This window comes from Carya illinoinensis, chromosome 7 (assembly GCF_018687715.1).
Source record: "Carya illinoinensis cultivar Pawnee chromosome 7, C.illinoinensisPawnee_v1, whole genome shotgun sequence".
Classification (NCBI taxonomy): domain Eukaryota; kingdom Viridiplantae; phylum Streptophyta; class Magnoliopsida; order Fagales; family Juglandaceae; genus Carya; species Carya illinoinensis.
The window spans coordinates 24,010,627-24,024,453 of NC_056758.1; the positions used below are offsets into that span (position 1 = coordinate 24,010,627).

At 34.9% G+C, this 13,827-nt stretch overlaps 1 protein-coding gene across 3 annotated transcripts; it reads left to right on the top strand.

Moving 5' to 3' along the window:
* The first annotated feature begins 4,230 nt into the window (after positions 1 to 4,230).
* LOC122316801 (2-methyl-6-phytyl-1,4-hydroquinone methyltransferase, chloroplastic-like) lies at positions 4,231 to 8,183 on the top strand. 3 transcript variants are annotated; one of them, XM_043133589.1, is made up of 4 exons: positions 4,231 to 4,381; positions 4,471 to 5,184; positions 5,757 to 6,063; positions 7,684 to 8,183. In XM_043133589.1, exons 2-4 carry the CDS (start codon positions 4,625 to 4,627, stop codon positions 7,837 to 7,839), a joined length of 1,023 nt encoding a protein of 340 aa, XP_042989523.1. In that variant the 5' UTR covers positions 4,231 to 4,381; positions 4,471 to 4,624; the 3' UTR covers positions 7,840 to 8,183. The 3 variants fall into 3 exon arrangements, with proteins under 3 accessions (XP_042989523.1, XP_042989527.1, XP_042989526.1); XM_043133593.1 differs by having other exon boundaries at positions 6,619 to 7,705; XM_043133592.1 differs by having other exon boundaries at positions 4,240 to 4,381; positions 4,568 to 5,184.
* Positions 8,184 to 13,827: the final 5,644 nt, after the last annotated feature.

Below are 13,827 nucleotides of genomic sequence, written 5' to 3' on the forward strand. Positions count from 1 at the left end.
ATAAGATAAGCTATCATTTATTCAAATCTTATTTAGTCAAAAAATACAAGATATGCTGGACACATATTATCAAAAGTTTTCTTGCTAAGCCAGCGAGATTAACAGCAACCTGTCCCTATTTTTCTCGTAAACGATGAACCTCTGCTGTTATATGCCGTTGTTGACCTTGTATTTGAATTCTCTCTCGTTCCAGCTCCTCTATTTGTGGTTGCAAATCATTAGCATACCAGTCTGCAAATTTTTTCAACTCCTTATTTTTTTTGCTTTAACATTTTATTCTCTCTATCTTTATTAACAAGCTTCTGTCGTAACTCAGATATTTGATTGTTAAGATGATCAACCTTACTCTCATCCTTACTATTAACCTCCGAGACATGGTTGTAACAGATGTAGCATATTGACTACTGAGTATTCTTGATTCTACAACAATCTCAAAATCAGTCCTACTAGAAAAACAGATCTCTGCTCCTATCATGTTATTGACAGTCTTAGGAGAGAAGATTGGTGGTTGATGCATAAAAGACTCCCGATTCAAGTTTAGAATATTAATGGAAGAGAATTACTCGGCTATACTATCGTTATAGAAAAACAAAACCCAAATCAATGAGTAATGTGATTTTTTTGGTATTTGATGGGTGAACATGATCATTTTTTATAGAAACTCTAAACCCGCAATTATGTTTGTCAACAACGTCAGGCGATTGTTTAAATCTCTAGTCTCACTAAATTTATAGAGTTAGACCTTAAGGCTTTGCAGCACTTGTCGGATCTTGTGCGACTCCAATTTTTTGACTATCTACAATTTCTACTAACATACTATTTTTTTAGTCTATTTACTTGCTACGGATCTTTTTTAATGATACTAAAAGGGTGAGAAGTTTTAGACTAAAACATTAACATTATTTGAATTGTTAAACTTATTATATGTTTGGAATTATATTTATATTTTTACTTGAAAAATTAACGCATATTTTTAGGAGGAGCTTTGGTATTAATACAGGCTCTAGGTTCTACCAAGTATTTATCATCATAAAAAAGGAAGAGATTGTTGAACCCAAAGTTTCAAATTTTGTGTAATTATATATTTATACATTAATTTTGATAATAACAAATGAATTCAAAGAATAAAAAAGTTTCAATCTCAAGTTATTTACACTATGGATTTAAGCATATTAAGAAACCAAGTATAAGTAAGAAGGGAACAAATTCACATTAAAACTTATAGAGTAATTTTGTACATCTCTTGAAAAATTTGAAATTAGGATTAAGACTCAAAATTAATGTTTTATCATAAAGCATTAAAATACATTTTTCACATATGCATGAATATTTTAAAAATTAAATTTAAAAATTTTGGAAGATGATTAACTATCATATTTCACATGTACATGGCATAATTAAAAGTTTAAATTTTGAAAATATTAAAGATGATTGATTGTCATCTTTCACATATACATGCTTTATTTGAATATTTTCAAAAGTGATTGATACTCTTTTTGACTTATGCAAAAGGTAGATATTTTGTTTGAAAATTTTGAAAAGTAAATAATACTCATTTTGTCATATGCGAAAAGTAAAAGGATTAGGTTCGAAATTTTTTAAAAGTGAATAATATTATCTTTGACAATTGAAAAGAAAAAACTTTTATTTGAATTTTTTGAAAAATGAATTATGCTGTATTTGACAATTGAAAAAGAATAAACTTTTATTTGAATTTTTGAAAAAGTGAATGATGTTGTCTTTGACATGTGAATCTTTTTAAATTTGAATATGATGTATCATATGCTTATAAATAGATCATTTGAAAGTTTCAAATTCATAACACTAAGAGCATACAATATTTATTTAAAACTTTCATTCTCTTTTCTTTAAGCATTAAGTCTTAATCCTTATTCATTTTGAGAGAGCTATAGTTTGTGTTGTATTGTTTTTATTTCACTCATTGAAAAGTGTTCTCTGATAACTTTTCCATTATCAGTTATTGTATCAGTAAAATGGTATGTATAACCCTTGTAAGTGTAGAAGGTATTCTACACAGGGAATAGTTGAATCACCATGTGTTAGGTGATTGCAAGTGTAGAGGGTGTTCTACACGGATCATTTGTAGCAGTGTTGTTTAAAGGTGTAATAGGTTTTTAGAATCCTCAGAAGGTAGCTTGAAGCGAGGTCGTAAGCAGTGAGGCTGAACCTTGTTAACATACTGGGTTTGCTTCTCTCTTACCCTTACTCTTTATATTTATTTTTATTTCATATTTGATTTATATTTTATATTGTGTATTTGATTAATAATTGTTAATTTTTTTAAATATAACATAATTCACTCATTCTTATATTAGTCATCTGAGCAACAATTACTTTTTATTATTATTTAATATTTTATTATTATTTTTTACTTATTTTTTTACTTTTATTCACAATACTTTTTAACACTTTTCAATATTTAAAAAGTGACAAGCGAACTCTTTATTTTGAATGTTTTAGTGCTAATCTATTCCCTATTCAAGCTTTTCTATATATATATTTTTTTTGTTAATTTCTAATCCATTCCCTATTTTTTTTTTTTTTTGATGGAAATGTGCTTCATAGCTTTCATTCATAAAACGAAGTTACAGCTGTGACATATAGTCAACTAACGCAACTGCTCAGAAGCTTCCCCGTCAACAAATTCCTTTGTGACGGACCTTGTCTAAACTTCTATACCCTCTCTCCTGACCGCAGTCAAGAGAGAAAGCGCTCTGTCAACACAGAGCTAAATCAACCACTCTTCCGGAGAAGAGGGGTACACCCACTCTCCACCCTCCCTAGGAGGAGGAGCACAACAACACTCTCTCCTCTTAAAGAGGAAGAGTACCAACACCTACCTCCCCAAAAGAGGAGTAGGACAAAACCCACCTTCCTCCAAAAGGAGGAGTGGGACTCTAACCATACTATATTATTAATAAAACTAAATACAGACTAAAAAACCAAATACAAGCTATAGACTACGAAAACTAAATACCGACTAAAAAAACTAATAAACTAAAAACAGACTAAAACAGACTACGAAAGGGCTGCAAGCTAAAGGCCCAAGCCCAACGACCCGGCTTGTAGGCACAAGGGGCCCGACCCGTTAGGGTTTCACTCTGTTGCCGCCACCCCTCGTCCCCTGCATCGTCCCTGTCCGTTTCTCGCCCAGCATCACAGAGCTTCCATCAACAGACGGTTCTGAGGACAGCCCACGCCGCATCCACGCCGCACCTGAAGAAAACTCCGGACGTCCCCGCACCTGAGGACAGCCCACGAAGCCTCCCCCACGTCCCCGCAGCTAAACAGCCTCCCCAGCGGCCCCCTGCACCACTAAACAGCTCGTATCGCCCCTGCTCAAGCCGAGAAAACAGAGCAAACCGCCGCAAGAGCCATCGTCGGCCACTCACCCCAGAAAGCACTGGGGTTAGCCGAGGGCAAGCCTTCCACGGCGATACAGCGCCCTCCACCGGGAGCTTCCAAAAACCAACAACCCGATCCAAAAAAAGGAAACAGAAAGAAAACAGAAACAAACTAAAGGCACAGGCACAAACGACATGAAACGGAAAACGGAGAACGGAGAACGGAGGGGGGAAGAGAAGGAAGGAAGGAGCCGAGGACTCGGTTCCCCCTCTCCCCCCCGAACGGGTTCAGAAAACTGGGTTTCTAGAGAGAAGGCAGACGTTCTCTCTCTAGACCTTCTCTCTCTAGAGCGATCCAGAAAACCACACTACCATTCTAAGTGAGAAGTTTTCTAATCCATTCCCTATTCAAGCTTATCGTGTCGTGTAGATCTTTTTATAGATCTTTTTATGTCCTTGACAGTCAATGTACTCTCGATTAGTGGGCTTGTTTGGAAATGGGATTGCCGTTTTGTATTAGACCATATATTTACAATCTGTTTAATTATATAAATATCTGAATTCAATTTTACTCAAATTAATTATATTTTTAATTTTTTATTAAAAAATAAATTCATCTCAATCTATTTTTTTATTTTAATTTAAAAAATTAAATTCATTTTAATAAAATTCAAAAAATATTATTATTAACATATTAACTAAGATCTTATTTGACCATTCAATTTAGATGAAATGTGATGAGATTTTTTATTGAAAGTTAAATATAATATTATTATAATATAATTTTTTAATATTAATTTTATTTTATAATTTAAAAAGATTAAATTATTAAAATAATTTGTAATTTTGTGGAACAAACCATACTATCAGCCCAACGTCGGCGGAGGATGGCTTAATCAAGAACCCACCACAAGATTGGCACGTAGCAAACAAACCACGCAAATTGTGTGTACACAAATTGTCGCTTATGGCTGAGGTGCCCGATCTCTCCCTTCTCCCACAAACCCACTGAACTGGTAAGTCCCTTTTCTTCCATTCTCCTAGCTTAGAGATATATTTTCTTTCTTATTTTAGTGTATAATAACTACCCCACATGTGCATGCAGAGTATGATTCTCACAGACTAACCTTCTAGAACCCAGAACTGCTTAGATTAAATTTGCTTGTGGATTCTCTTTATGCTCATCAAATCGGTGTATTCAGGTCAGGTTCTCTATATTCCGTAGTGGGTTTTCTTTGTTTTTGATATATTCATAATATATGGCTTCTGCAATGCTCAATGGAGCTGAAAACCTCACACTCATCGGAGGAATAAACCCAAAAAGGTTAGGATTTATCGGGTCAGATTTTCATGGGAGGCATTTTTCCAAGATGGGTTTGGTGTCCTGTAGTAGAACTTCCAAGGGTAGAACCTTCTTGCCCAAGTGTAGTGCATCGGCTCCAAGGCCGGCTTCACAGCCTAGGTTCATACAGCACAAGAAAGAGGCATTTTGGTTCTATAGGTTTCTCTCGATTGTGTATGACCATATCATAAACCCTGGGCACTGGACTGAGGACATGAGGGAAGATGCGCTTGAGCCTGCTGACCTCAGCGACAGGAATATGATAGTCGTAGATGTCGGTGGTGGAACTGGTTTTACCACTTTGGGGATTGTTAAGCGCGTGGACGCCAAGAATGTGACAATTTTAGACCAGTCGCCTCATCAGCTTGCTAAGGCTAAGCAGAAGGAGCCCTTGAAGGAATGCAAAATAATCGAGGGTGACGCAGAGGATCTCCCTTTTCCTACTGATTATGCAGATAGATATGTATCGGCAGGAAGGTATATTGTGCAATATCTTTTTGGTCTTATTCTACCTTTTCTTTATGCGATATTGTAGGGCACTTTTATTGTCTACTGTCCTTAATTCAATTCCTAACCATGTAGTGCTATTTTTTCATAGTATGTGTGGTCTTGGTTGAATTCAATTCCACACGTCTAGATATTTCAATCTTCTCCTCCCCTTTCCTTGCCAAGCTCACTGGATTTGGTTCACCTAAAAAAAAAAAGGAGAAACGATTGTAGCTGCTAAGTCTGAAGAATAATTGATCAATATTGTACTTGAGCTTGTTTTCCAGAGTAAAATAAATATGAAGATTTCTTTTATTGCAATTTCCAGAATACTTGAGCTTGTTTTCTCCATTAAAAATGAGTTAGCCAAAATTCTATTGCAATTTTCATTACCAATTGACACAATTAGATAAGTTTGTTTTTATATATGTAGGGTATGTATTGTGCATATGAATGATAAAAGCATGATTTACGGAGAACCTTAAAGGAATTGAAAACAAATATATGCCAATCTTAGAGAGAGATTTTTTGTCTCTTATGGAGACTCTGATTGCATTTTTCAGTATTGAGTACTGGCCAGACCCACAGCGTGGCATCAAGGAAGCATACAGGGTGTTAAAACTTGGAGGAAAAGCATGCGTAATTGGCCCTGTTTATCCAACATTTTGGCTGTCTCAATTCTTTGCAGATGCGTGGATGCTCTTTCCAAAGGAGGAAGAGTACTTGGAGTGGTTCAAAAAGGCTGGATTTAAGGATATCAAATTGAAAAGGATTGGCCCAAAATGGTATCGTGGGGTTCGTCGCCATGGGTTGATAATGGGATGTTCTGTTACAGGTGTAAAACCCGCATCTGGGGATTCTCCATTGCAGGTAAAATTCTTCATTTTAACTTCTCAGTTGTTATTACATTTTTTAGAGTTTAAATAGCATTTGGAGTGGTGTATGCATTTTTATTTGTTATACCATACCTCCTATCTGTGAAAATTTGATCTTTCAAATTTATCCTAGCGTTGTGACTTCTAACAATATCACCAACTGTATCCGTACTTTTCCCATCTAATTAATAATGAGTATATTTAAGTGCATGTGAAGGCCTGCTAAACTCCATTAGTCTTCTTAGAAGTATAGATACTTGGTTCTGTCAACGTGTGTTTTGGTTCTCTCTTTATGTTTTGGCTTAGTGTACTCCATACCATATTGATTTGTTTCGACAAATTGCTGCCTAAGAGTTAGACCATATACCAACTGACTCAATAGTAGTTATGGATCTGTTAATTTAAAATTTGATTTTTTGTGAAGTAGCAAACTGAGGTATTCTGTAACATGAAACATGTTGTATAACAAGTACAACATAATTATTCAGTTACCAAGAAAGAAAAACAAAATAAACAAGATTGATATTGATACAACTCCAACTATTGGCAGTACCATGGATGATGTTGTTAGAATAAAGAGCGTGCAGCACTAGGAAGAAGATATGAGTGAAGCATTGACATCTTCTTTTATTGTGAGTTATCAATCATTCGTGATATTCTACATTTCTACATGAATGGACATTAAGATCCACAAGTTTGGCTTGAAGAATTGGACAGATGGAGTCTTGCTATTGTGGAGTCTTTTGAAAATTAAAAAGTAAAAAGTAAAAAAGAATTACTTTATAATGAACTTGTGTTGTTCTTTCAACATGATTATTTAGGTTTTGTACTCATCTTAAGTTTGTGACTCTGATTTTATGGATTGAAGCTTTCTGAGACCAAGGTGTTTGAAATTTCTTTAGTTTCTTTTGTGCTTCCATGCATATGAATTTCCTGTTGCCCTTTAGTTTTAACATTGGATTGGAACCTTTAATTTCACTACTAGGTTTTAAAAGGATCTCATTATGGTAGTTTGGGAGAAAATTTCAATATTAAGAGTTCTGGAAAGCCGATAGGCTGCATTTTTAAAGGGAGGGTTCAATCAAGTAAAAAGCATTTTTTGCTTGTCAGTGTTCAGTCTCAGTGGCACTGTCATGGTTCCACTTTCACTACCAGAAGTGCTAATTCCCTTTAACTAGAACATCTCAATTTCTTGGCTTAAGTCTTGACACAATTAAATAGCAAAAGTAAATTCATCCTGAATATTCAAATTTATCCCCCCCCCCCAAAAAGAAATTGTGCTTTTACTTAAGACCTGGCTACCATTCAGCTTTACTGGACGGCCAAATAAGGTTCATGCTGACCACTCCATATTGTTTTTGGGTATTAATTTTACCAAGCTTGGTTTTTTTTCCATGGTAGTAAACAATGGTGATCACAAAGTTTCATGTTATTGTACTAATTTAGAATGGGACTATAATTCATTGGAGGGGGATAGTGGGTGTACCTGTATGCTTGTGTCATCGGATAATTCTAACTTAAATGCTTTACAATAGTTTGATTTCCCAACTATTCTTTCCACTTTTTATGGTTCCATGTTCTCTCGAGACTTACAAGGTTTTGGATTTTAATGCAGCTTGGTCCGACGGCAGAGGATGTAACAAAACCTGGAAATCCTTTGGTGTTTTTTATGCGCTTCTTATTGGGTGCCATGGCGGCTACTTACTTTGTTATCATTCCAATTTACATGTGGCTCAAAGATCAAATCGTACCCAAAGGACAACCAATATGAGACAGTGAGATTCTGGTTGGCAGTTGTACCGGAGTGTGATGCTCTTCTCGGAGTAGATTTTCTTCTCTTACAGAATAAATTGCGTGTCCGCCGTCCGTGGTCTTTTACTTTCGTTTCTATGTTTCTGTTCAAGGGTAATAGCTTGGTTCTTCTAGTATAAGTTTCTACCAGAATATTCCGTTGTTTAAGTTTCTTACTGTTCAAAGTTTTGCGAGTAACCAATGTTAAGATGGCTATATTTCTGATAAGCTACTATATGGAATTTATATCTGTTGATTAACTCCTGAGCTAAGACAGCTGTAGAAAATGCTATGGTGATCTTTTTATTCACTTGATACACGTAATCAGTTTGTTTTTCTGTTTTTCGCTTTGGTAGGAAAGTATCCATGTCTGTAAGTTTTATTGTGTTCATTTAAGATTGTGTTCATTTCTTAAATTTCACATTTTAGGAAAAAGAGAAGGAAAAGATGTAATTGAACGTAGCCTTGCTATATGGGATTTCTTAAGAATCATATAGGGGTGGCAATTCATATTTTTTGGTCGTATTCATGACATGTGAAGTCATAAATATTTTACTATATCGATGAATTCAAACTCAACTTGTTAAGTTAGATGTGTTAAACTTTCAAACCTTAATCGACCTATTTAGATATTGGGTTACGTCGTATTATCCGTTTTGACTCGTTTAATAATTAATTATAAATAAGTAAATACAATATGACTGATTAAAATTCGTTTCATATAAATGGATTGTACTAACATGCATAGTTCATTTAATCTGAATAGCATAATTTTACATAAAATTTTAAATCTATATTTATTAGTAGCCACAATATCTTAAAAAGTATAAATAAAATTACCTAATAACAAAAAATATCAATATTTTTCAAAAAGTTTTGCTACTCATTATTTTCACACATAACAAACTATTTTTTTTTTTTATCTTTTTTTATTTTCTTTAATTTTTTAAAAATATTTTTAAGTTTTATTCTTCTTAAACTAATTGAGGTATTCTACTTATCATCTATATATCACACATTTGGTAAGAGAAAAAAATAAAAAATTATGTATGGTATGTGGGGATAATGAGTATAATTTTTTTTTTTACAAATTTTAATATATAAAAAAACTAATATTGCAAACCCTATAATAACAAATATGAAAATGATAATATGATTATCAAATATATCCATCAAATGTGCCCATTAATATATTTTTATTTTTATTTATTATTTTTTCTTAATATTTAAGAAAATGACTATTAGTGAATTTATATATTTTTTTATTTTTTTCTTAATAGTTAAGGATGTTTAAAAAATGATTAAAGAAAAATAAAAAAAAATAAAAAACTCATTTGTACTAGAACGCATATTTAGTAGGCATACTTGGTAGTTATTCTAGCATTATCCTAACAAATATGAGCATAAATCCATAATAACAATTCCAATAATAAAAACATAAACATAATAAAAAATAACAATATTACAGCCCAATAATAATAACATAGTAATTTTGAAATCAAATCAAAATGAGTTAAAATGAGTTGATTTCGAGTTAAGCAGATTGACCTGTTATTGATCTATTTATAAATCATGTCTATATCATGTCAATTCATTTTGAGTAGAATCTATTAATATCAAACTCAAACTAAATTAATGCCGTGTTGATGTTGAATTCACCATCATGTATGGTATTGCCACTCTAGAATCAAATCCGTTTTTGTTTTGTTTTTTTGCTTTTCGGCAAAGTATACAAGGACTTTTGCCATTGTAGAGGACCTTTTTTTTTTTTTTTTTTTTAAAGTTTAATTGTTTAAAGAAGGGGGCCTAGGGAGTTTCCTTGGCCTTCGTCTTCCACTTCAAGGAATTATTCTTTTCAGTAGGAAAAATAAAATTCTCCTTTACTTCTGCAAAATATATAGGGTTAAAATTTTTGGACAAATTTAGAGGTTGTTTAAATTAAGAAATACTCTCATTTTATTTCATCTTATCATAATAATTTTTTAAAATTTTTACACAAAATATAATAAATAATTTTTTTTTAAATCTCAATTCTAACTTTTTCAAATCTCAAAAATAATAATATTATTAAAAAATAATATTATAACAATATTTTATTCAACTTTTAACTTTGATGGGAACCAAGGCAAGCCTACTCTTAAAGATCCTTTGCAAGTGCCAGATGGGCCAATTACAAGATCGGGAGCCAAAAAGATCAAGGAAGCAATGCAAGAATTAGTACAAACCACTTGGGAAGAAGCTAGCAAGAGCCCAACACTCAAGATGGGCTTGAAAGAAAAAGAACCAGCTTTGATCCACTTGATCCAAGTTGTGGAAGACTTGACTTAGAAATATGGCCTTTAGATATTAAGGTTTTCAATTTGTTTAAAGGATTTTTATTATTAGTTTTGAATAAGTGGGCTTGAGGATGGTTAACCCACACGTCTTACTTATTTGAAATAGGGTTTAGAAGTACTGTAGCATGGCACTGTTCACGCTACAGTACCCGCGGCTACTGTTCACCAAGGGCATTTTTGAGAGAAAGGGTCTCAAACTTTAGTCTAGGGTTTTATCATGTTTTGGGGAGGGTATTTAAAGGATGTAGCAGCCATTTCAAGGCAGACATTATTTTATTTCGAATTTTAATTGTGAGTGAGTTTTCTCCTCTTGTTCTTAATTGAACTCTTGAACTTATCAAAGGTAAATCACAACCTTTGTGGCGTTCCTCCTCGTAATTTGGGTTCTTGAGACGAGATTTCAAAGGGTCTAGATTTTGATATAATCTAGGTTCTTGAAACGAGTTCTCAACGGGTCTAAATTCTCCATCCATAGACTTGAGTTTGGTGTTCTTGGGTAAGTTTTCAAATTGATTGTGGGTTCAAGGGATTCTCTTCCCGCGGGTTCATATCATTTGGTATCAAAGCCAGGTTTCCATTCAGGTCTAATTCTATCTTTTGTTTATTGCATCTTTAATTCTAGAGCTTCATTATTCTAAGGTTCCAAAGAAAAAAAAAAGTGCAGAAATTCATTTTTCCTAGAGCTGCGAAAATTTGCACCATTTAGGGTTGAAATTTCTATGGTTTTATTGATTCCCATCTATTTCCTTGTCAATTTTTATGTGTTTGAATTCAATTGTTTGATTATCCCAATTGAATATTTCTGTTTGTGGATGAATTGTTGAGAAAAGAAAAGAAAAGAAAAGAAAGGAAAAAAAAAATCGTCAAGAAAAAAAAAAGTGTAGAAAAAACCAAAAATTTTTTCTTGAGCCTTTCATCATTGGGGTTGTGCATCCTTCATTATAGTTGGTATTTTGTGTTACAGTCACTCTTCCATTCGTATAATTTCCATGATTCTCATGTCGTTTCTTTCCTTCCGTATTTCTCTTGTTCTTGTTTCTTAGATCTAATTGCTAGTTGGGATTAAACAAGGTTGCTTTGTCTTGATTGAGTTCAATTAGTTCTGAAAGAACTTGAGTGGGAAAACTCGAGATAAAAGGCAAGAGAGTGTGAGATTATTATCGAAAAAAAAAGCCAATTCAGAGTGAAACACGAGTGGAGTGCCATCATTTGAGTGTAAACACGTAAGGGAGCGTGTGAGGTCCTTTCTTTTTCTGCTAACATTTTATTTTTGCTGCACATTACAATGTCTCACCGCAGTGGCTCATCACCCAAGGGGATAGCAGATAACTCATTTGTGTTGCAAGCCATGCAACAACAGTTTGAGCGGATGAACATGCTATTGGGACAAATGGAGGATAGCTTGAATCAACAACAAGCAGAGATTAGAAATTTGCAAGGTGGGAGAAATCGGAGGCGACGTGAGCCTAGGGTTGAAAATGCATATGAGAATGAAGGAGATGATGAGGATGAGGAAGACCTAACATCTGAAATTGGGTTGGGTAGACATAGAGGAGTTAGGCGTGAAAGAGGATTTGAGGGGAACCTAGGGGGTCGGGATGATGTCGATAGAGACTTGGGGAGTATCAAAATGACAATACCATCTTTCCAAGGTAGAACTGACCCAGAGGTTTATCTAGAGTGGGAGAAAAAAATAAATTTGGTATTTGATTGTCATAATTACTCTGAGGAGAAGAAAGTAAAGTTGGCAGTAATTGAATTCACTGATTATGCTATTATTTGGTGGGATCAAGTAGTGACCACTAGGAGGAGGAATCATGAGAGGCCTATAGAGACATGGGGAGAGTTGAAAGCTCTCATGAGGCGGAGATTTGTACCTAGTCACTACTATAGGGACCTTTATCAAAAGCTCCAAAATCTTATACAAGGGTCTAGGAGTGTGGAGGATTACCATAAGGAGATGGAGGTGGCTATGATTCGGGCTAATGTAGAGGAGGACCGGGAGGCCACCATGGCTAGATTTTTGAGTGGTTTGAATAGAGATATAGCCAATGTGGTTGAATTGCAACATTATGTGGAGATCGAGGACATGGTGCACATGGCTATGAAGGTGGAGAGGCAATTAAAGAGAAAAGGGATAGCAAGGTACACTTTGGTTTCTAGCACTACTTGGAAATCAAAGTGGGATAGGAATGATCCTGCTGAAGCAAAGAGAAAGATCGAACAACCTAAGGGCAAAGATGAGGGACCTAGCAGCAAAGCCAAAGTAGAATCTTAAACTTCAAGGAATAGAGATATTAAATGTTTTAAGTGTTTGGGTTCAGGGCACATTGCTTCTCAATGTCCAAATAGGCGAGTGATGATTATGCGTGACAATGGAGAGGTGATGATTGAGAGTGAGGATGATCGTGATGGAGTGCCCGAGTTGGTTGATGCTAGTGATGACGAAGGAGTGATATACGCTGTGAGTGAGTCTCTTGTTGCTAGGCGTGCTCTCAACACACACATTAAGGTGGATGATGCCGAGCAACAGAGAGAGAACATTTTCCATACTAGATGTCACGTCAACAGCAAAGTATGTAGTATGATCATTGATGGAGGGAGTTGTACTAATGTGGCTAGCACTACTTTGGTTGAGAAATTGAATTTACCAACCTTAAAACACTCTAGACCATACAAATTGCAGTGGTTGAATGATTGTGGGGAAGTTAGGGTGGATAGACAAGTGTTAGTTCTTTTTTCAATTGGGAGGTATCAGGATGAGGTGGTTTGTGATGTTGTACCTATGCATGCTGGCCATATTTTGTTGGGGAGGCCGTGGCAGTATGATAGGAGGGTGACACATGATGGGTTCAAAAACATGTACAGCTTTGTAAAGGAGGGCAAAACAATCAAGCTTGCTCCTTTAACTCCAAGCCAGGTCTATGAAGACCAACTGAAACTGAAAAGTGAGGTTGCTCAGAAAAGAAAGAGTGAAAGTGAGAGTGATCAAAAGAGAAAGAGTAAAAATGAGAGTGATCAAAAAAGAATGAGTGAAAAAGAGATTGAGCAGAAAAGAAAAAGTGATAGTGAAAATGAGCACAAAAAAAAGAGTGAAAAAGAAAGTAGAGATGTGGCTGAGAGTAGAGAACAAAGAGTAGAGCCACAAGAGAAAAAAAAAAAAAAAGAGTCTGTAGAGAGGAAAGGAAAGACAAAAGTGAGTTTCTATGCCAGAGAGAGTGAGGTTAAGAGGGCTTTCTTCGCAGATCGCCCTATGATTTTTCTTGTTTATAAAGAGTTTTATCTTACTCTTGATGACACTCACCAGTCTCTTCCTAGTTTGGCTATTTCCTTGTTGTAGGAGTTTGATGATGTATTCCCAGAGGAGATGCCTAATGAGTTGCCACCCATTAGAGGCATTGAGCATCAGATTGATTTTGTACCTGGAGCTGCTATTCCAAACCGACCAACCTATAGGAGTAATCCAGAGGAGACAAAGGAGCTTCAGAGGCAAGTTGTGGACTTGATGAGCAAGGGGTACGTGAGGGAGAGCATGAGCCCATGTGCAGTACTAGTGCTATTAGTGCCAAAAAAGGATGGGACATGAAGAATGTGTGTTGATTGCAAGGCGGTCAACAATATTACGGTAAAGT

Bases quoted from the DNA above. Each gene is read 5' to 3' on its own strand.
- LOC122316801 (XM_043133589.1), top strand. From the start codon at position 4,625: ATGGCTTCTGCAATGCTCAATGGAGCTGAAAACCTCACACTCATCGGA. The intron at 5,185-5,756 runs GTATATTGTGCA...TGCATTTTTCAG, and splicing joins AGATATGTATCGGCAGGAAG to TATTGAGTACTGGCCAGACC. The intron at 6,064-7,683 runs GTAAAATTCTTC...ATTTTAATGCAG, and splicing joins CTGGGGATTCTCCATTGCAG to CTTGGTCCGACGGCAGAGGA.